The 23,669-nt window shown below is 33.7% G+C and overlaps 1 protein-coding gene across 2 annotated transcripts in view; it reads left to right on the forward strand.

Moving 5' to 3' along the window:
* The window catches only part of LOC120418581 (neuroligin-3-like), a 200,372-nt gene extending 197,225 nt beyond the window's left edge, over positions 1-3,147 (forward strand). The window contains exon 15 of one of the 2 annotated variants that reach the window (XM_039581029.2): positions 2,402-3,147. In XM_039581029.2, the coding sequence (XP_039436963.1) occupies positions 2,402-3,010 (609 nt within the window). In that variant the 3' untranslated portion in view covers positions 3,011-3,147. The remainder of the gene's footprint in view (positions 1-2,401) is intronic. The other variant, XM_052707828.1, reaches the window with a different exon arrangement.
* The last annotated feature ends 20,522 nt before the right edge of the window (positions 3,148-23,669 follow it).

Below are 23,669 nucleotides of genomic sequence, written 5' to 3' on the forward strand. Positions count from 1 at the left end.
GTCTTTTAGCCATAAACGCTGGTTCGCCTTGGATTTCAACAATCTAATTAACCATGTATTAACTAATATTTCCTTCTTTTTTTGTCAATTTAAGCATGCAGTAGAGCAATTCTCTACGAAATCGGTCTTTTTTCTTCAATTTTAATATTTGTATTTTTTAATCCGACTGAAACTTTTTTGGTGCCTTCGGTATGCCCAAAGAAGCCATTTTGCATCATTAGTTTGTCCATATAATTTTCCATACAAATTTGGCAGCTGTCCATACAAAAATGATGTATGAAAATTCAAAAATCTGTATCTTTTGAAGGAATTTTTTGATCGATTTGGTGTCTTCGGCAAAGTTGTAGGTATGGATACGGACTACACTGGAAAAAAATAATACACGGTAAAAAAAATTTGGTGATTTTTTTATTTAACTTTTTAACACTAAAACTTGATTTGCAAAAAAACACTATTTTTAATTTTTTTTATTTTTTGATATGTTTTAGAGGACATAAAATGCCAACTTTTCAGAAATTTCCAGGTTGTGCAAAAAATCATTGACCGAGTTATGAACTTTTTAATCAATACTGATTTTTTCAAAAAATCGAAATTTTGGTCGCAAAAATTTTTTAACTTCATTTTTAGATGTAAAATTGAATTTGCAATCAAAAAGTACTTTAGTGAAATTTTGATAAAGTGCACCGTTTTCAAGTTATAGCCATTTTTATGTAACTTTTTTCAAATAGTCGCAGTTTTTCATTTTTTAAAATTAGTGCACATGTTTGTCCACTTTTGAAAAAAATATTTTTGAAAAGCTGAGAAAATTCTCTATATTTTGCTTCATCGGACTTTGTTGATACGACCTTTAGTTGCTGAGATATTGCAATGCAAAGGTTTAAAAACAGGAAAATTGATGTTTTCTAAGTCTCACCCAAACAGCCCACCATTTTTCAATGTCGATATCTCAGCAACTAATGGTCCGATTTTCAATGTTAAAATATGAAACATTTGTGAAATTTTCCGATCTTTTCAAAAAAAATATTTTCAAAATTTTTAAATCAAGACTAACATTTTAAAAGGGCGTAATATTCAATGTTTGGCCTTTTTGAAATGTTAGTCTTGATTTGAAAATTTTGAAAATATTGTTTTCGAAAAGATCGGAAAATTTCACAAATGTTTCATATTTTAACATTGAAAATCGGACCATTAGTTGCTGAGATATCGACATTGAAAAATGGTGGGCTGTTTGGGTGAGACTTAGAAAACATCAATTTTCCTGTTTTTAAACCTTTGCATTGCAATATCTCAGCAACTAAAGGTCGTATCAACAAAGTCCGATGAAGCAAAATATAGAGAATTTTCTCAGCTTTTCAAAAATATTTTTTTCAAAAGTGGACAAACATGTGCACTAATTTTAAAAAATGAAAAACTGCGACTATTTTGAAAAAAGTTACATAAAAATGGCTATAACTTGAAAACGGTGCACTTTATCAAAATTTCACTAAAGTACTTTTTGATTGCAAATTCAATTTTACATCTAAAAATGAAGTTGAAAAATTTTTGCGACCAAAATTTCGATTTTTTGAAAAAATCAGTATTGATTAAAAAATTCATAACTCGGTCAATGATTTTTTGCACAACCTGGAAATTTCTGAAAAGTTGGCATTTTATGTCCTCTAAAACATATCAAAAAATAAAAAAAAATTAAAAATAGTGTTTTTTTGCAAATCAAGTTTTAGTGTTAAAAAGTTAAATAAAAAAATCACCAAATTTTTTTTACCGTGTATTATTTTTTTCCAGTGTAGTCCGTATCCATACCTACAACTTTGCCGAAGGCACCAAATCGATCAAAAAATTCCTTCAAAAGATACAGATTTTTGAATTTTCATACATCATTTTTGTATGGTCAGCTGCCAAATTTGTATGGAAAATTATATGGACAAACTAATGATGCAAAATGGCTTCTTTGGGCATACCGATGGCACCAAAAAAGTTTCAGTCGGATTAAAAAATACAAAAAAATCGAATGACCGAAATCCTAGAGAACTGTTCAGTATATTTTTGAAGATCCCATATTATGTTTCAACTTACTTTTTTATGACTTCAAAGCTTATGGATTATGTTTTTATCAAACATATAAAAAAAATCTCAAGAAATTGAGAAAGTGACTGGAAAAGAACAAAATTAACAATTAGGCAAAAGAAATGCTTATACAAATAATAAAAATATTATGAAAAATATAAAAGAGAATTATATTCCTTGGGTTGAACAAAAGTTGTCCAGAATGAGGGGGTTCAGAATGAGGGGAAAATATCCGGAAAAAAATCAAAGTAAAAGTTAAATCAAAAATATAACCTTAATAACCAAGAGCGTTTACACAGACAAATGTCATAACCTTTTCTTCTCTCTTCTCTTCCAGAACCATCTCCACCAGCAACACACCTCGGTGACCATCACACCGAACCAACCCCCGCCCTCCCATCACCATCACCCCCACTCCCATCCGGAGGCCACCGTCCACCAGCACCAAACCCTCCCCCGCTCGTCCTCCTCCTCCATCAAATCCGCTCCCCTCCCGCCGATCCGATCCTCCAGCACCAACGCCACCTCCTCGCCCATGTCCTCCTCCCCCGTTCCCCCGCTGGGAGTGACGTCCTCCCCCTCGCCCTCTTCCGCGTCAACCCAACCGGCCGGCCAACCGGTCCCACTGACGTCGATTCTTGTAAATAGTAGCCAACACAACTACCAACATCACCACCAGCATCAACACGTGGCCGGAAGTGGCGGTGGTGACGTCATCACCGTAGATTTGGTCAACTCCACGTGTCCAGGAGGAGGCGGAGGCGGTAGCAATTTTATCACTAGTGGTAGTAGCTTAGGAACTAATAGTAATGGCGCAGGACATCACCACCATCACCATCACAGTCATGGGGGTGGGCAGGGAGGTGGTCCAGGGGTAGGTCAAACGGGAGCTGGCAGTAGTTCGACGCTGAAAAAGCGCGTTCAAATCCAGGAGGTGACCGTATAGCACCGGTACAGCACAGCTGACGACGATCAGGAAGCTGTGTGAGGACATAAATGAACATTAAAATAGTCAAGAGAAATGGTAAGAACAACTGAGTGAAGAAGGGAAGTCGTTGGAGGATCGAACGAAGTAAAGTACTAATTGTATCAAATATGTCATGCAGTTTATTATATCTTGATCATTGTTTTTGAAATTTGGTTTGTATTTATATTTTCTAATGTATTATGTTATTTCCTCAATATTTCATAAGCTATTGGGATTTCTTTGGGCTTATGTTAATGTATAAACTTTGTAAAAACAGTTTTAAATAAACGATTTTTGTTAATTATCTTGTTTTGGGTTCAGTTGAAATCAAATATTTAATTCCAAGATGGTGACCAGAACGGTAGTAATGGAATATTGAGAAAATATATTTGGTAAAAGTAATAAGCACTCACCAACCCAGATTCCACAAACAAAAAATCATGGCCTACTTTCCAAAGTTCGAAGCAAATCCCAAAATTCCAAAATGAAATGACTTTATCAATTTTTGCAGTTATGCTACTACCGAAAATTTTCATATTATCAAAAATTAAAAATAAACTGCAAACCGCTAAATTGCAAAATATCAATAAATTTATCATTAAAATCCTGAATTTTATGTCATTTTCCGATCTGTGGTTCAAAATTTCAAAGTTTGCAAAAAGTCTTAAAGTGTCTTATTTGATTAAGAATATAATAATGAACGTTTATTTTAATTAGTTTACAGTCTTTTGTACAGGTTTTCTCAATTAAAATTTGAATTTTCTGCAATAATTAATATTTTTGCTTTCTGATTTTTGGGAGTTTTTTTAAGGAGGGGAGAAGGAACAAAAACTTTTTTTTATTTAAGTAAGGTGAAATAGTAGTTTATGCAACAAGTTGCAAAAAGAGGATTTTTTCAGCACGAGTCGTACATTTATCCAACGAGGTTCACCGAGTTGGATAAATACGACGAGTGCTGAAAAAATCAAGTTTTGCAACGAGTTCCATACAAGATTTTTTGCAATTTCGAAAAACACCCATTGAGTGAAATTTTAAGTCGAATTTTCATATATTTTGTCAATAAATCGTTTAAATCAAAAAAATGTTGAAAAGTGTTACTTTTCGAAACAAGTGCTGAAAGTTCAACTTTTCAGCACCCATTTCAGTGCTGAAAAGTAGAACTTTTCAGCATTTATTTTGAAAAGTGTTGCTATTCGATTCTGTTATTTTTGGTACAGAAAAGTAGGCTTTTTCGTCGTTCAAGAATGACAGGAAAAATTAGTAGTTTCACGACGGAATTGCAAAAATGTATATAAAATGTTGTCGTTCGATTCCCATTTTCGAAGTTTTCAAAATATTTTCTAGTAGATACGATATTTTGTGAAAATTATAATATTTCACATAAAAAAACAGTGCAAATATCTCTTAAATTATGCGTTGTTTGCTACTCATAATGCAAAGAAAAAAAAATAAATATTTTTGAAAACTGAAAGTTTTATGAAATTTTGAAAAGTTCATAAAACAAAAAAAATATTATTCAGTGAAAATTTGGGTTAGTTGATTTTCATATTTTCGCGGAACGCGTGAAATCCGTTTAAAAAAAAATATCTGTACATTTGACTTGAGATTATCAAGGTTATTTTAACATTTTAAATGATCCGTGAAATTTGGTGATTTCGAATGATGGTCGCCGTGAAATTTGCTAATTTTGAGCTTAACAATCACTAATCCTAGTGATAATTTATACGAAACAATGTGTCTTTTAATAGCATTATTAGGAAAAATTTAGAAAATATGTGCAATTAAAAAAACAGCTTTTTGTGAAATATTTTAGTACTTATACTTTTCGACATTCTACATAATCAATAGTAATTGCTCTCAAAGTACGGTAAATTTTTCTGGCATAAGTTAATAAGATTCTTTAAATGTGTTATCGTTATAGATATCGATAGCAATAAACGTTATCCGACCATTTTTATAAAAAAATGAATAAATAATGTCTGGAGAATGCATTTTACACTTGTTAAGTTTTTTTTACATTCAAAGGTTTTCAAAAATTCTATGTTTTGACAAAACAAAATTTCAGAGTTATTTTTCAGTGATAAAGTTTAGTTTGAAAAAAGGTTAAAAAAAACAAATTAATTAAAAAGATTGCAGCAATTGTTTTTTAACATTAAAAAATCCGAAATTTGTAAAGAAATTGATTGACAACAAACAATATATTTTTTTTAATTGAAAACCATTCAATATATATTTTAGTATTTTTTTTTATTTTTTAAATAAATTTAAAATATTTTGTAAAATATTTGAGTAAAGGTTCGATAATAATGATTTTTTTTTTTGCAACGAAGGTCTTAATCCAACTTTTGCTTCAATAAGTTTCATAATGCCTCATTGTTTTTTTTTATTTTGTGTTGAAAAATTAAACTTTTAGACACTTGCATAGACCAATTAAATTTGAATGTTTTTGAAAAATTAACGATATCAGGGTATTTAATTGCAATCGACAATGACAATTACAATACAATTTTGAACAATAAAAAAAAATAAATGTAATTAAAACATTTTTGAAAGTTATATTTCTATTTCTTTTTTAACATCAAAATATATGAATCATATTTGCAATACTAGATTATTATTTTTTTTACTAAAAAGGACCGAATTAAAATAATTTCATAAGAAAAAAAATTTTTTACTTCTTCAATTATTAGCAAACATTACATCAGTCCCGCTACTGCTTCAGAAAAATCAAATCTGGCTCGCAGGACCAAAAGGTTGCGTGATGATCTGATGATATGCAGTTAACAATTTCTAGTTGAAAGACTGTTTCCTTTCTAAGGAGCGGCCGTGGCTGACTGGTTACGGTGTTCGCTTTATAAGCGAATAGTTCTGGGTTCGATGCCCATCTGCTCCCAACGAGAAAGTTAAGAACACAGAAATTTGAAATGATGAATATGAACGAAAAATCAAAGTCGCTCGAGGCGGGGTTCGATCCTCCGTCCTTTAGATTGGTAAGCAAAAATGCTAACCACTAGGCCATGACGACTTGGTGAGCGTGGACTGGAATTAGGAATACTGTTACAGAGAGCGAGTTGTGGCGCTATAACCACGGCAAATAGTGTCCAGGGCATTCGTGGAAATACAATGTCCCATCCCAGAGGGTCCCGGAGTACCAAACCTTCTTAGCATGGTGCTCCCAACGAATACAACCAAATCTCGGAGCGTATGGTGGTGTGTCCCCACGCTTCTTCCTCCCCTGTCGATTCAGAATTGTGTTGTTGTTCGAACACTCAGTGCTCAAACTCAACCCAATTACGAGTCATCTCTGCGATTCGGCTTTACGCAGTAGGCCTGGCCGCTTTAACGCTTGTGATGTTTCAATGCATTCTAATGCAATGGCGCACTACAAATGTTAATAAATGACAAGAAGAGTGCTAGGCGTCATCTAACCTAAGGCACTCTCCAGGATCCCTTCGAAAGATTGGCTGCGCTAGGGTCTGATTAGATTAGATTAGATTAGATTAGAAAGACTGTTTCCTTTCCAATTTTGAAGATTAAATAAAACACTTTTTTGCCCGCAGATATTTTAAGTCAATATTGAAGGAGGAGCGATATAGGCTTTTCAGAATATGACATTATGCCGTTGCAAATATTCGTCAAAGATTATTTCCGAAAAACCACTGGAAAATTATAAAATTATTCAATTTTTCACAATTTGAGGAGCATTTTCCTGCGTTGGCATGTTTGGGTTGGTTTTTTAAAAATCTAGAATTTTAGTGAAATTTTTTTTCTCAATTTCTTAATAACAACGCCTTCGAAAGCGTCAATTTAAACAAATTTTATTGAGTTTCCTCTCATCCATCCTCACCAGCATGGGAAAAAGTTCATGCTTCAGACATAGTAAAAACACTCAAAGAGTTCGCTTCAATCTGTCTCTTTAGTCTCTTTAGACTTTCTTCTTGATCCGATTTGTTTGGCATTAATTACAGGCACTTCTTGTTTCCAGTTTATTTCCAGCTTTTCCAATTTCCGCCTTCAAACCGTCAGGATGTCTCAAAATTAATTTAATTAAACTTCCGAACTGATTTCGTCCAATCGATTTGAGTTTGCTACCCATTTTAAAGGGCTGAGGGGACGGCGGAGTTTCAGCCCCGTCTTTGTACACACAATCGATAAGTAGGTTTCCAAGCAGGGGAAAAGGGCTCAACAAACTTCAAAGAATGCGCCTCTTCGCGGTGGTGGTGGTTTTGTCACTCGATGGCGAAAATTTAAATTGATGCAATTTTTTTTTAATCAGTAGTCTACGGATTTTTGTTTAGGTTGTTAAAATTTTGAAGAAATTTTAGTGATTTCAGAGCAACAAATTGTATTAAATATTTTTATTTTTTATATTGAACTACAGACTAGACAAAGCTCGTTCGATCCTCCGATGCTTCCCCTTTTAGTTTGATTATTTACTTAAAGAAGCACGTATTCTGACTTTTCAGGATATTTCAAAGTCGACAAAAAAACTATCCAAAAGAAATCAAAAAAAAAAAAATCCGAGATGGATAGTGCCAGTGGCAGCATCTGCTCCCGGAGCATTTCCCACGCAGTTTTTCCACGAATCAACTCTAGAGAAGTGGAAAGCGAGCGAAATGCAAGGAGAAATCGCATTTTCATGCTTCGTTGGGATAAGACCCCTTCTGTTCAGCAAATCCCACGGCAATGAGCAAATTACGAGGGGATGAAAGTTTGCTCTGCTTCTTCAGATTTGATTACGTGATAAGAGCAAAGCTCGGGAGAAGGAAAAAGTCAGGCTAATTTAGCGAGCGGAATATTGCTTCAGAAATACTGGAAGTCCTCCAGTTGGATGCAATTTCGAGCTCGAGAGTTGCCACTGGTGATTGAGTAAAAGAAGAAATAACCCCTCTCTGTAAATACCTTCCGTAGACCAGTTCGATGTAAAATTGTAAATAAAACTGTGAATTTAACGAGTAAGTGTTTGTTTAAAAAGTGTTATTCATGCATGCGACAAAAAGAAAACAAAAAGTGAAGACAAAATCAGAGAAAATATATAATCTAGGAATTGTGAGACTTCGAAGAAAGTCCCGTTTTAGCTAATCCTCGACGGTTAAAAGGTTATTTAAAACAAAGTAACAAACAAACCAACAAAATTGTAGTGAATTGTACTCTTTAGATAAATTGAACGCGAGAACGAATTGAGCGAGCACTTTGAAAAAATGGAATTAGAAAACTCAAGTCACTTCCAGCAGTAGAGAACGAGCGAGTTTCCCCCCTCTCTCTCTTCGATAGAGGAAACAAAAATCTTTATATACAGCAAAAAAAAGAAACACATAAAAAAAATAAATATGTACACAAGAGAATCGGACGGAAGAACTCTCCAAGAAGGGTGATAAAATGATGAGTTAAAAAAAAGAATATAAAAAATAGTCGCCAAGCGTCGCAAAAAATCGGAGAGTGAATTGAATTTTATCTATTTAGGAAACGAGTATTAAAAAACCCACACACAGACACAGACAAAAATAAAACACAAAACTCACACTAGATTGACTAGAAGCGAAACCATAACGAGCGAGACAGCAAACATAGAGAGAGAGAACCATTTTTTTATAACAAAAGCCATAAAACAAAGGAATAATAATAATAAAAAGCAACACACTCAAAACCGAAACAAAACAAAGAAAAATGGCGGACCATCTCCGAAAACGATATCGGAGTTGGCCTCGTCGCAATGTTGTGTACAGTCAATCAAAGCAGTCCGGAAGATGGACTTGGAAAAGGAAGATGGTGACGATGAAGGAAAAGCTCTGTAACGACTCTAAATTTTGACCATAAAAAGCCGTATGGTGAAATAAATGTTTGGAAACTTTAGCTGTGTGCGTGTTTCTTTTCTCGCGGCTCTTGTGATTCAATTTGAGAAATGTCCTTGGATAGATGGATCGAAAAATTGCTGAAAAAAATTTTTTTTTTTGCTGAGCGGTTTCAATTTTTGACTGAGTATATGAGGGGGCATTTGAGGGGGCGGGCACATGATAATAGATAATCGTCCAATAAAGTTATCGTTATCGAAACACGATTATTTTATGGGCTAAAAGTAACTTTAAAAAATAATAATTATTTAGAATTTGCAAGGATGTTAACGATAAAATTTTTGTGCGAATTTGTGTTCGAATTGCGATAACGAATGTTCTATCGTTATCGTTATTACGATTGTTCTGTCGGCGATAATCTTATCGACGATAACGAATGATAACTCTTTTTTCATTCAATTCTTAAATTGACTTGTTCCAACTTAAATTTGCAATTCTTTTACTGCGAATTTACTTTGAATAATTTAGAAAAATTAAATCTCTAACTAAATAAAATAATAATAATAATAATATTTTTTTATTTTTTTTATATCGCATTCGCATTCGCATTCGCATTCGCATGGAGATGGTGATCTTAGCGGGTTGCAGACTGGATTTCGTCATGTTTGTGTGATGATTATCCAGCCCAGGTTGCTTAGAAATTGATTAAAAGGAATTAAAACCAATTCTACCAGGACAGGACAGCCAGCACCATGAAAGCCATCCATTGCCGGCCGCTCCCATCTCCACCATTCACCGGGGCAGGAATAAGGATTAGGAGCACGGGAAGTGTTGATGCTGAACTTACTTAGAAAAAGGTAGCGAAACCGCAGGCTCTTTTTCCCAGCCCTATTGTGGAACTCGATCAAACTGATCGTTTGATCAAATTTGATTGAATTTAAACAACAGAGCTGCGTAAGCATCGCGTGGAGTTGGTAGTTGTGAATGGTAAGGGTCTGGGATTCGCCCTAAGCAAGCGATACGACCATTGGCATAAGTGAGGTTAAAGGGTAAGTTATTATTCCCAAGGCAGACTATCGGAAGCTGCTGTTGAGACTGTTCCCGTTTACATTTGATAAATTAAGTCTTTTATAAGATTGAAAATTTACTCTCAAGGCAAGCAATCGGATGCTGCTGTTGAGAAAATTTAATGTTTAGCTGATGGAGTTTTTATTTACTTAAGTGTTCTTTCTTAGACAGCCGGCTGCGGAAAGATCGAACAAAATTATATTAGGTATATCAGATTGATTTCAGTTTAGCGATTCGAATATTCCGAGATATTATCCGATTTTACACGACAAGTTTGATCACGCTTAAGAAGTTAAATGTGCAAATTTCTTCAAATAGTTTTAAAGAGGAAAAATATAGTAATATAAACACCAAACCGAATAACTATTTAATAGGTTAGAAAGAGCTAAATTATCCGACGGTAATGCAAAAGTCTTAAGTCCCCGAGAGATATCGCGCTTCGCGGTAAAAATCATTCGAATGTACGATAAAACGAAACTTTTCGTGGGGGTATTCCGTACCGTGATTTTTCGTGCGATTCCTTAAATATGCTGAAAATATTTTTTTATTTTTTTTATATCGTATTTTTTTAAAATAGCCAAATTTTTATTAGTTGGGTACCAAACGAAGTGAAATTTTGTTTTTATTTTCACATTGTTATAGTTTTTAAAAAGTTAAATTCTAACATTTTCACAAAATACCGTATTTTTCAAATGTTTTAAAATTTTCATAATTTTCAATATAAAGAATTAAGTAATAGGAATTTTGAAAATTTGAGTATTTTTGCAAAAAAAAGTTATTTAATCAAGGGCAATAAATATAATAAATTTTATTATTTTAAGCTGTTCAGAATAGATTGTATAGCGCTTTTTAAGCATATTCCATCAAAATTGACTTTTTCATATTTTAACAAATTTTGAATTTTGGGAGCACACATCGGTAGATGTTTTAGAAAAAATAAATAATTTTTTTTTAGAATTTGTTAATATTTTGCAAATTTTTGATGTTATCGTAACTGTTTGAGGGCAGAAAAAAAAATTACAAGCCTTGGTTTCAACAATTGAATGAAAAAAGTGTTTTAAAATGCATTTTACACAAGCCCAGTTGTTTTGCAATCATTACTTTAAAATTATCCATGTATTAACTATTTTTTTGAGCGGAAAAAAATATTTCTTATATTAAAATTTCTCAAAAATATAAAAAAATTATATAAATTGAGCCCAAACATGCTTATCATGGTTTTCAATGCAGGGAAATTAATTTCAATTGGTTTTCAGCTGATTAAACTTGAAATTTGGATGTTTTTTGAAAAAAAAAAATGCTTATTTTGCCCCCTGATTTTTGGGCCGATTTTGAAGGCGACATAAACTTTGAAATTTTTGTTTGCAACGGCCTTATCTTCGAGAAAATTATCGCGGATAAAATTATCGAAATAACGGTAACGATAGAAATGAAATTGAAATATGGACCACGGAAATTTTGTTTACGATTTTTTTTTATTTTTCGAATAATTGGAACTATTGATGCACTATTTGCTGTTCACAAAGAGTTGTCTGAAAAAACGTTTTTACAGCATAGTTTAGTAATTTTACTATCAGTTTGTTTAGAATTGCAATAATTTAGGAAGAAGAAGAGAAAAACTTGTTCGGCTATGTTTTTTTTTTTAATGATTCTCTTTTAATTTAATTTCAATTAAAATATGCTTATTTAGTTTGTTTTGTTCAATTTATCAAAATTGAGTTATTCTTCCACCAACTCACGCGAAATCGGAAAAAAATCTTTCATTTTTAACTGTTTACATTTGTTTCGTAACTTTGCAGGGTTATTTTTTAGAGTGTAACAATGTTTTACATAGTTGTAGAAAAAACATTAAAAAAACTTATATGAAAATATGGGGTTTGCTTGTAACCATCTCAAGTTACCGCGATTTGACATTTTTTTTAAGAATCTTTTTTTTTATGATGAAATCAGACCTTTTTTTAATATATTTGTTTTATGTCTAACAAAACAAATTTCTACCGGCCTAGCGGCTGTTGCTGCATTCATCAAGCTTCACAGATATTGATTCGGAAAAGGGATCCCGATGCCGCCATGGAAAGCAAGCAAATCATACAAAAAAGATGAAGAATTGTGGGCTTTCCGGTTGAAAAAATAGTTTGATGTTGTGTTGCACCTATTTTCAAGCACAAGACTCTTAGGCATCCGCACAAAAGGAACATCAACATGAAATAGAATAGGATAGAAAAAAATGGAATCCCGAAGCCTAACCGGAAAAATTGCACCGGAGAGCCAATTTCAGACAAGTCTTACCTGGCTGCAGCAGCATCCGGATAAGTGGAGAAATATTATTAACGGTGAGAATCACCCCGTGCTGCTCGGATCGAGGAAGAAGATCTGCATGATGGCTTGAGCACCAGGCCAGGATGTTTTCCGTTTGTGGGTGGTCCGTCCTTGCCGTGCTGAGTGAAGACTGGCTGCTGGGCAATTCCAGCTCAAAAATGAATAAGATTTAGAATTGGTTTGACTCGAAAATCTTAAATTTCTTTATTTTTCTAAATTTACCAGTTGGCAACTTTCCTTAAAAATAATCAGATAAAATTTTGGGAAATTAGAAACTTGGCCTGGAATTTACTAGCAAGATGGTCTTTGAATGCAATGCAGCCACCATTATAGTTGGGATTGCTGTGAAGCTTCTTTCAGCCCTCATCTGGAAAACCCAGCACTGATGCCAGCTGATGAGGAAGCTCCAGGTTGTTGTGCTTATATGTTTGTGTGCGCTTCGTTTGTGTGTGGCTTCGTATTTGGCTTTATATCAGCAAACTTTGCTGCACATCTGGACCAGGGGTTGCCAATCAGTTACAATTTTGAAAAATTAATCAACCAGTGATGAAATTTTAAAAAGTTTGAACCTAGGGGAAAATCATAGCATTCAGAATCCAACAAATGTCATTCAATTGCCAAAATTTATGTTATAAACAAATTTATATAAACCATTTTGAGTACTCCTGCATTATGATTCACAAAACTGGGTACGATTGCATGCAACTCGCCGAGGCTACCGTCGTCGTCGTGGTGTGATGATTGCAGCCTGGCATTATAAAGGGTCCCTCATCCCCCTAAACTCGAGCCGAATGCATGCCCAGGTTGCCGGAGATAACTTAGCGCATTCTCCAGAAATCGGACCAGGTTTCCGTTATTAAAGGGCGTGCATTGCAAGAGAGTTGGCTTTTCTGGTGTAGCTTCCAGGAATGAGATTTGAATATTGAATAAATGCAATCTTTAAATGTTCACGTGTGCGTGCTCTATTTTGCTTCAATTTCAGCAAATTTCTAACTTTCTTTCTATGACCCTCTCAAACGCAGAGCTTCAACCAACTTTAGCACGACCCAAAACGGAACAAGCATTATGATTCACTCAGCTGTCAGCAGGTGCCATCAATCTGGATACCCCGCCAGATTCTTGCTTCCTACCTCAGAAAAAAAGGAGACTATTTGGTCTGATTATTCGCATTTTTGATAAACTCTCACACCGGATAGAAGCAGAGGTCTATGAAAGTCTGGCACCCCGTCCGTCCCGGTCTGTCTGGAACCTGTCCCAGGGTTGTCTGTCAAACGAACGAATGGAATTTCGTCGAAAAAGACATTCTTCGCCTTTTTTACGCGGGGGGAAGGTTGGGCTGGGTGCTATTGTGTTGCTGTCAGTGAAGAGGCAGAGAGTTGGGTCACATGTCATCATTTCGGGTGATTTCAGGTGAAACGGGTCGGGCCAGTGTCGTTGTAGTGTATCGATTTTTATTTTTTTTTGCGCGATTTACTCGAATTGTTGAAGAGGGATCAAATTTGTTGGGAACCATTGACCAATTGTTGGAAATGTTGGATTTTATAAAGTTAATTCAAAGGTTTACAATCAATTGAACAAGTTTTTTTCAAAGAAATTTTAAATTTGAAGCAAAAAAAAAAAATTTGCGCTTTGATTTTTTTTTTTAAGATTCTGAAAAGGGAGTTGGACAAAAGCCTTTAATAAAATTTAGCATTTCGTTAGCTGTGTGCTGTCTTGTGACATAGACCATTTTGGTCGAAAATGAGTTAATGATGACGTTTTGCTATACTTAACAAACACTACAAGATGCTTTAACCCGATTTTGGAAGCTCGCTTCCGTTTCCCGGATATCGCAATACACACTTGTGACATAGACCAATTTATTATCAAAATGATTGTGCACACTTGTGACACGTCATACATGTTGTTGGAAAATGTGGAAATTTTTTCTTGTTTTTCACAAATTTATGTTGATACACACTTTCTAAAGGCAATGCAATCTTTTGTTTTTGAAAATATACTGATTAAGTCGGTTAAACTATTGATTTGAGCTTATTTTAGTTTGTATGGGAATTCTGTGCACACTTGTGACACGTAGTACAATTTTACTTTCGGAACACACTTGTGACACGTGCTTTTCAGATTTTTGATAACATAATTTACTGTTTCTTTTAACTGGTGTAACCAAATTAGTTGAAACTTGGAGCGTTTGTTAAGCGATAGTATACGAACCGATTGCTTCAAAAAGTTTGGCTCTATCATTCATAATTTTGAAATTATTTACCAACAAACTTTAAAAATCGATTTTCTCGAAATGTACTAAATGGTCGTTGTCACAAGATAGCACACAACTGACGATTTGTCATCCCGGACAGACGGTAATAACAAAATTCATGCCATTTCAATAACAAATACTGTTAAAATAACAAAAACTGTAATGGAATATTCTTGAAAAATCGATTTTTGCATAAGGGTAATTCTCCGCCAACTCACACAGCAGTTGCCCCGACCCCTCTTCGATTTGCGTGAAACTTTGTCCTAAGGGGTAACTTTTGTCCCTGATCACGAATCCGAGGTCCGTTTTTGATATCTCGTGACGGAGGGGCGGTACGACCCCTTCCATTTTTGAACATGCGAAAAAAGAGGTGTTTTTCAATAATTTGCAGCCTGAAACGGTAATGAGATAGAAATTTGGTGTCAAAGGGACTTTTATGTAAAATTAGACGCCCGATTTGATGGCGTACTCAGAATTCCGAAAAAACGTATTTTTCATCAAAAAAAAAAACATTAAAAAAGTTTTAAAAATTCTCTCATTTTCCGTTACTCGACTGTAAATTTTTTTGGAACATGTCATTTTATGGGAAATTTAATGTACTTTTCGAATCTATATTGACCCAGAAGGGTCATTTTTTCATTTAGAACAAATTTTTTCATTTTAAAATTTCGTGTTTTTTTCTAATTCTGCAGGGTTATTTTTTAGAGTGTAACAATGTTCTACAAAGTTGTAGAGCAGACAATTACAAAAAATAAATTTGATATATAGACATAAGGGGTTTGCTAAGAAACATCACGAGTTATTGCGATTTTACGAAAAAAAAAGTTTTTAAAATGTTGGTCGTCGTTGATCATGGCCGTTCATGGTCAAAAGTAACTTTTTCAAAACTTTTTTTCGTAAAATCGCGATAACTCGTGATGTTTATAAGCAAATCCCTTATGTCTATATATTAAAAATTATTTAATTGTCTGCTCTACAACTTTGTAGAACATTGTTGCACTCTAAAAAATAACCCTGCAAATTTAGAAAAAACACGAAATTTTAAAATGAAAAAATTTGTTCTAAATGAAAAAATTACCCTTCTGGGTCAATGTAGATTCGAAAAGTACATTAAATTTCCCATAAAATTACATGTTCAAATACATTTTACAGTCAAGTAACGGAAAATGGGAATATTTTTAAAACTTTTTTAGTGTTTTTTTCGATGAAAAATACGTTTTTTTCGGAATTCTGAGTACGCCATCAAATTGGGCGTCTAATTTTACATAAAAGTCCCTTTGGCACCAAATTTCTATCTCATCACCGTTTCAGGCTGCAAATTATTGAAAAACACCTCTTTTTTCGCATGTTCAAAAATGGAAGGGGTCGTACCGCCCCTCCGTCACAAGATATCAAAAAACGGACCTCGGATTCGTGATCAGGGACAAAAGTTACCCCTTATGACAAAGTTTCACGCAAATCGAAGAGGGGTCGGGGCAACTTTTCCCGATTCCGTGTGAGTTGGTAGAGAATTACCCATAAGAGTTTAATAACAGTATATGTTATCATAACAAAATTTGTTATTGGTGCGATATTGGTTGAAAGCCAAACAATTTGGGAATAACATTTTTTGTTATGGAAGAATACCTCCAACGGTTATTCGGATGATCGGATTAGTTGTTGAAATAACAAAAAATAATAACAAAGATTTGTTCGAAGAATAACTAAAAGTGTTATTAGTCTGTTATTACAATAACAATCCAATAACAAAAATTTCATAACGACGAATAACAAATCTTGTTATAAATAACATAAAATGTTATTGGCCTAGTATTTTCAAATATCAAAAAATGTTATTCTCAAGTTATTTTCGTCTGCTCGGGATTTACAATATTATTTTCATTGAGTATTTTAAAAATACGATGTTTTTTTAATGGTGCAAATAATCAAGGTTGATAATTGATGAAACTATCGTCGATTTTATTAGCGTCTCACGATAACGATAATTCTATCGCCTATAATCTTATCGGCGCAGCAGCCACAAACACTATCACTTCCTTAGGTCAAATGTAAGGTAAAAAAAAGATCCTTTTAGTAATCGTAATCTATTCAAAAATTTGGATTACTCTTACCTGCAAACATCACAAAAATATTATCTCTTGCAAATTTGTTTTCACTGAAAACAATCAAAAATTCAGTTATGCTCTTCCGACCAGTACCAGTTCATCATATCCCGTCAAAAAGTTTTCCAATTTTCGTTATCTGCTCGAAGGAAGAGTTTGCTTTTTCGTGATTCGATTGCTACTCAGCACCGGCAAGAGTCACAGCAGAAAAAAAAGTGAAACCATTTTCATCTTCATCGTCATCGTCGCGCCATCATCAAAATGATCGATTCCTGGAAAGAGTCTGGTGAGGGAAAAAAAAAACAAGTCTTCAGGAAACAATCTCCATTATATATCGATAGATTTGCATTGAAGAAAACTGAAGGGGAGAAGGTCCAAGAACTGGGTCACTCTGTGGCCATCCCTGCGATAGCAGAAACTTCTTGCTTCTTGATCTGGAAGACCTTCCGGAAGGGACTCTTGAAGTGGGTGAAGCAGGCGTGTATGTTTGTGTGACTAAGTTGTGGGTTTGATTAAGTTGTGGTTCTTTTGAAACGAGATAAAATATATGCAGAGTAGTAGAAAATGAAGCAGGACGAGCAGGTCAAGCTAGACTTTGTAATTATTTATAGCTTGAGGAACTGGACCGGGGCACTGCCTTTGGCCGGAGGGAATCTTCAGTGTTCACTTGGGTGGATGCTCTGAATGCATTATAATATCGTTTCTTGCGAGGAGGGAAAAAAGAGGAAAAGGAAAGACGATCGGGCAGAACTAATCAGGATTTTTATTTAAATATTAATATTGCAGTTATTGGGCATGCCTCAGAGGATTGCTCCAACAGACATAGAAGAAGGACATTTATCACTTCGTCTCTAGAGAGAGTCCAAAGGATAAATTGAGAAGGAGCAATGTTTCAGAATAAATTGCTTCGATTCAATTGCAACTCAGCACAATACAACTGTACAAAAGTGTCCCTTTGATGATACCCAGCTCTCTCATGTGAAATGAAGATAAACAATTTGTCAAGGCATTCATGAATTGTTTCGCCAAATATTACCTCTCAAAACTATTCAGTAACGCATTCTTCGTCTGGTATGATTAAAATTTCCTACTATCTTCTTTTAATTTGACCCCAATTCCACCGGAAGAGCCACATTCCCGGCCCTCATTTGGAGCACGAAACCGAAAATTCCGTTGCATAAACTCCATTAAAGCGCAAGAGGAGGACATGGTAGTGACAAGGAAGAGAAGGGAGGAAATCTTATCTACAATAAAATGTCGTTTACCGACACGTGGTGTACCCTCTTGTCATCGGGACATACTGCATGGGTAACATGTTCTGGACATGACACGGAAAGAATTATGTAAAAGTAATTTAAAAAATTCGAGCAAGAATATGAACCAATTTTTGAAAACCTATCCTTTTTTAAGTTCTTAAAAAACAGAAAGCATGAAAATTAAATTTGATCAAATTGAAGACGTATTAATTTTTAAATTGTGCTTAAAGACATTTTCACTATTTTTTTTAAATTTCAGGCCACAGATCGATAACACATCAATATTTTTATAAAAATATTGAAATATGTTCCAAAATCCGCAATGAGTTATGAAAATTATGTTATATTGTTTAAAATTATATTTTTAGGTCATATTTTAAAATTCTTTTTTCAACCAATATCCAAGGTTTGTTTTCATTTTGTTCATTAAAAAAATAATTGTTAAAATGGGTATGAATTGAAATGATAAAATTAAAAAAAATAAACTCTGCTAAAAGTTACACTAACGGAATAAGACTTGCAAATCTTCTCAAAATTTAAAAAAATGATGATTTTATTTTAAAAAATGATCACGTTTTTTTTTAAATAATAACCCTACCTGGGTCATTGTTCAAAAGTTGCATTTTTCGATCCTCTAAAGCAAAAATTAAAAAATAAAGATTTTAAATATTTACAAATCACTTGGCCATACAAAGCTGCTAAATTAAAAAAGGTTTTTTTTTAATTTTTATTTTTGTTTTTTTTATAATTTGGTGTCTTCCCAATGCCCAAAGAAGCCATTTACCATCATAAGTTTGTCCATATAATTGTCCATACAAATTTGGCAGCTGGCCATACAAAAGTGGTACCGTAAACCGGGGTGACTTTGATAGGATTTCAATTTGTTTTTAGAATATTTTCCAACAGGTATGGTTTTTCTCAAGATTATTGTTTTTAAAACATGAACTGGGGTAGGCCACACAAAGTCCATGCACTATTTCGGAAAAAAAGTTTGTTCAAAAATGTTTAGAAAAATAGTTACGTTAAAAATTCTTAGTTTGAATTCCGGGGTGACTTTGATAGTCTTAGTTTTTCTTGTTGAAATCATATTTAAGATGTTCAAACTTCATTTGTACGTTAAATGAACCATCACTAAAGTAGCTGATATAGCATTTTAGAAAAAAATCAATGTTTATATTTAGTTAACTAAGTGTATAAGCTTTTAAGCAAAATACATATAAATTTTAGGTAAATTGTTAAAAAGTCGGAATTTTGCCTGAAATTTGTTAAAACTAGTTTTGTTTATAAAATTATCGATTTATATTGCATTTTATACTGAATTCGAAGCACGAATCACAAGTTTTCACATTTTACATGAAATTTGTTCAACTGAAATTGCCTATAAATTTAGAGAGTTTTTATAATTGTGTTTCAAAAACACATAAAATTTATTTTTTACAATTTTTTTTAACCTTCTTCTAGTGGAAAATTGTCCAAAGAATCAGAAAATTTATTCCGTTTTCCGATTAAAAATCATGTTCATTGAAAAAATCATGACACTTTGAGAAGTTTAAAATAACGACTTTCATCAACATTTTCTTAACTATAGTTAACTAACATTTTAAACTTGTCAAAATTTTATGAAAAGTTCTTCTTGAGGTACTTTGAGCACTTCTCTACCACGGTCAGTATGTTTCTAAACCATTCCTTACGTATTTTAATTGTACTCTTCATTTTGCGGAAAAATCGCCAACCTATCAAAGTCACCCCGGCTATCAAAGTCACCCCGTTTTACGGTATGTAAAAATTCAAAATCTGTATCTTTTGCAGAATTTTTTTGATCGACCTATTTACCTACCTACAACTTTTCCGAAGACACCAAGAGACTAGACCGGAAAAATTGACACAAGAAAAAAATGCTAATTTTTGTCATGTTTAAGGGGATATAATATGCCATCTTCTCAGAAAATTCCAAAAAAGATCCAAAAGTCTTTGACAAGATTTTTATTTATTTTTTGTAAAAATGGTAAAATTTGGAAAAAGAGTTTTTTTTAAATAAATAAAAAGATTCAATAAAGATGACACAATTTTTTGATGTAAAGTAAAATTGGCAAGAAAAATGTACGTAAGTAAAATTTGGATAAAATGCACGTTTTCCTGCATCCTGCAAAAAATAAAAAATAAACTTTTAGAAATTATCTGACTTTAAAAACTTGAAAAAGGTTCATTTTATCAAAAAAAAAAAATTTAGTACATTTTGCTTGCCAAATTTTATTTTACATCAAGAACAGAGTCAAAAAATGGTTTGGCCTTTTATATATTTTTTTATTTTTGTGGCTTAGTGTTTGAAGATGGAAAAAATGGAATCCATACTCTTCAACCATAAAAATTGTTTTTAAACATTATTTTTTTGACGCGAATTTTTCAATGTACGTTTATATTTTTTTGCAAATGTAGAGTTTTTACAATATTTTTTAATTGAGATAAAATTGAGTATTCATTGAAAAGATAATCAAAAATGTAATATTAATTTACGTTAAATAAGACTGTTATTTCAGTTACACAACAAATAAGCAAGAGCAATTTCTAGTTTGTAATGCTTCAGATATTGTGATTATCTTAGTTAAACCTTGGAGTGTCATTTTGAGATGAACTGGTTTATTCAATAAGAACAGAAAATTTAATGAAATTGAATATAATAAAGTTTTTTTAATTATATTATTTATTTATGTCACTTTTTCATAAAAATTATGCTAAAAATTTAAGAAAATGTACACTTTTGCTTGAATTTCGGGAATTTTACACATTTCCCGGGAAATCCCAGGATTTTTTTTCGGGACGGGAAATTGGACCTTCTAGATTTGCCCCAGAGAACATTTGCTCTGAAGTGATCTGGCAATTTTGATTTCATTTTAGTTTTCACCAAAATGACGAAGATCAACAAAGAAAAAAAAATGCAAAATTGGTACTATAACAAATCACTTACATTTCACTAAAATGAAGACCCAAAACTCAAATTTAAGGATAAAAGTTAAAAAAAAAAAAATGCGACAGCAAATTGATCATGATTCGATTATCCGAACTTTTTAAGCAACCTTCAGATAGGCTTGGGATATGGAGTCTGGATTGTATAAGCTATCGAATATTAAGATAAGATTGTTTTAAGGGCAGCGTCAAATTGTGTGGCTACTTGCATGGACAAACCATTGAAATAATGCAAAATTCCCAATTTAAAAAATCAAAGAAATAATGAGATCAAACAGCAAGGTAATTTCTGGGTGAATTACTTTGTAAAACAAATTTATTTGAATTTTATTTAAATTGTTTTGAAGTTGACAGAATCATTTTAAACAAAACATTTCAAAATATATTTGGAATTTGTAGGTATCTGGAGAAATATCAAAATTAAAAATGGATGATTACACAAAACATTTATGCAAAAAAATATATTTAAAAGGAAATAAAAAAACTTTGCAGCCACTAGAAGGTTATGTTTATCAAAACGAAATACGCGAACATTAAATCGCTTAAAAAACAAAAAAAAGGTTAGATTTTATCTTATTTTATTTCAAGATCTATTTTGTTGTTCTTTTCGCCGAAATCTTCAGTGTCCCTTCTCCACATAACATTCCCTGCCAAACCAGCTAGTCTATAAAAAGGTCCACGACGTCCATGAAAAGACCAAAAAGCATATTCTTCTGGCCGTTCCATTCCCTCATTCACACCAGACCCCGACCGAGCAAAGGGCGCCGCCGACCAAGAAGGTCATGTCCTTTTCCGTAAATCTGCCCGTGTCTACCTGTCGTCCCCCCACAACCAGATAGTGGATTTGATCCAACCCAAACCCAACTCTGCACTTCCGGTCGCCGTCGTCTAGGTTTCGTCCGTTACACTCATAAAGATGTGAGCAGAATTGACAGCTTTTTGGAGCAGCAGCAGCTTCTTCTACAGGGTTGTCATGCGGAAAAGGAAGGATGGTTTTTTGAGGGCCCTTTTTGCCTCCCTCTATGTGGCTCAAGATCTTTTGACCTGACTCTTTGCTCATTTGATTTTTATCTCCGGGGTCGTGGGTTCGTGAAGAGGGTGGTACACTTGAGTTGGTGGTTGGTGAGGGGCATCTCAGCAGGATCAAAGAATATTGTATCGAATGGTTGAAGGTTTGCGAAAGCTTTAAGGAAGGGTAGAATAATGGGAAGAGGCTGGTATGTAGCATAGCTTCGGTTGACCTTATAAGGTTTTGGTATAAACATGAATTTCAGAATATTTTTTTTATGTTCTTTTTGAAAAGTTTTAAAAATCTGTTCATTTATCAATTTTGTTTTTCAGTTTTGGTATATTTTAAACACAGCTCTAAAAGTATACAAATTTATTTTCTTTGAATTTTGAATCACATTGAATTAAATCACAACAAGGAAAAATCAATATCATGCAGCCAGATTGCCTGTTAAAAGGCTTCGAAATGATTAACCTTTACTGAATCTAATTTAACTTCCAAGAATAACTTTCAACCTTTACCCCTGCTATATAGATCAAGTTTCTTGTGCCTACAAGTTACACACACAACCACACCTGTGCTCGTTTTTGGTTGCGGTTTCCAGAAATTGAACACCAATGTTGTTCCCCCATAATCAATCAGTAACCGTAGAAACCAGCCAAAAAGTATCCGATTTCGATTACGATAATGTGTGAATAAGGTAAACTTTTCCACCCCACCCCCAAATCACCCATCTAAAATAACAAAATTGTTTCATTGGCACCTGTGTTATGTACCTTCTTGGAAACTTCCACCCCGAGCAACGCAAAGGCTGCTTCGTCCTGTTTCTACAGTGCTGTTCTGTTTGAACTTGGAAAACAACCCCACCTGTTCATCCCTCCCTCCCACCGTAAACATGTAAGCCAAATCAAAGTGCAACTGCCATTTTACTCGCATGATGTGAAAAGTTGCCCCCGTTTTCCGCCTGACTTCCACTGGTCTGGTCCTACCGGAAGAAACAAAAAAACTTTTCATCTTCGATTTTCTTCCTGACTGGTTGTCGTCCGGAAAAATCCAAAAAAGAAAGGCGGGGGTTGGGCTCCTGTTTTTCAATTTCGAATCTTTCATATGCTTTTCTGCCCCTCAACTCACCTCTTTGTGCCCTCTGATTTGATCTGCTGTGTTGTGAGGTTTTGTGATGTGGTGCTTGCTGTTTTTCAATTATTGTTTCACCGAGGAAAAATGTTATTATATTCTCCGGTATCCTGGGCTCCTCTTGACGTTTCGGTGTTGTTCCGATTGCCATAAGTTCTGAAAGATATTGGGATCTAATATATGATGCTTTTGTGATGTCATTTTTTTTAGATATTGGATGGAAATATGGCAGGAATGCTTTGAGGATGCTCTTCGTAAGAAGTTTATTGTTTTTTTTTTAATAGTTTTTATTCCAAGGAATAAATTTTCAAACATTTCAAACCGATCAGCTCAGCTGGAAAACGAAATCAATTATGTTTAAAAATATTGTTTTTACTAAATTTTTAACTAACTCAAAATCGGAAAAGTTGCCAAGAACTTTCTTAAATTTTCATGAAACTATGTCCAAATACGTTAATGTGATATGATCACGCATCTGAAAAATTGTTCAGAATATTTGGTACAGCTTGAAGTTTTTAAGGGGGAGTGAATTCAAAATATCCTTAGTAACTTCTCAAAAGGGCTTATGTGATCTTGCTCTAGCGCCAGGTTAAAGTTGAGTGTGAGTGAGATAAGCAGCTTGGTGAAAATCTACCATGGATATTTCGCATTTTAATCCTTATTTATCTGTGCATGAAGGAAAAAAATGCAAAGGTCTTTCGATGTCTCCAAAATTGTTTTGCAAGGTAACTAAAATACTT

This window comes from Culex pipiens, chromosome 2 (assembly GCF_016801865.2).
Source record: "Culex pipiens pallens isolate TS chromosome 2, TS_CPP_V2, whole genome shotgun sequence".
NCBI lineage: Eukaryota > Metazoa > Arthropoda > Insecta > Diptera > Culicidae > Culex > Culex pipiens.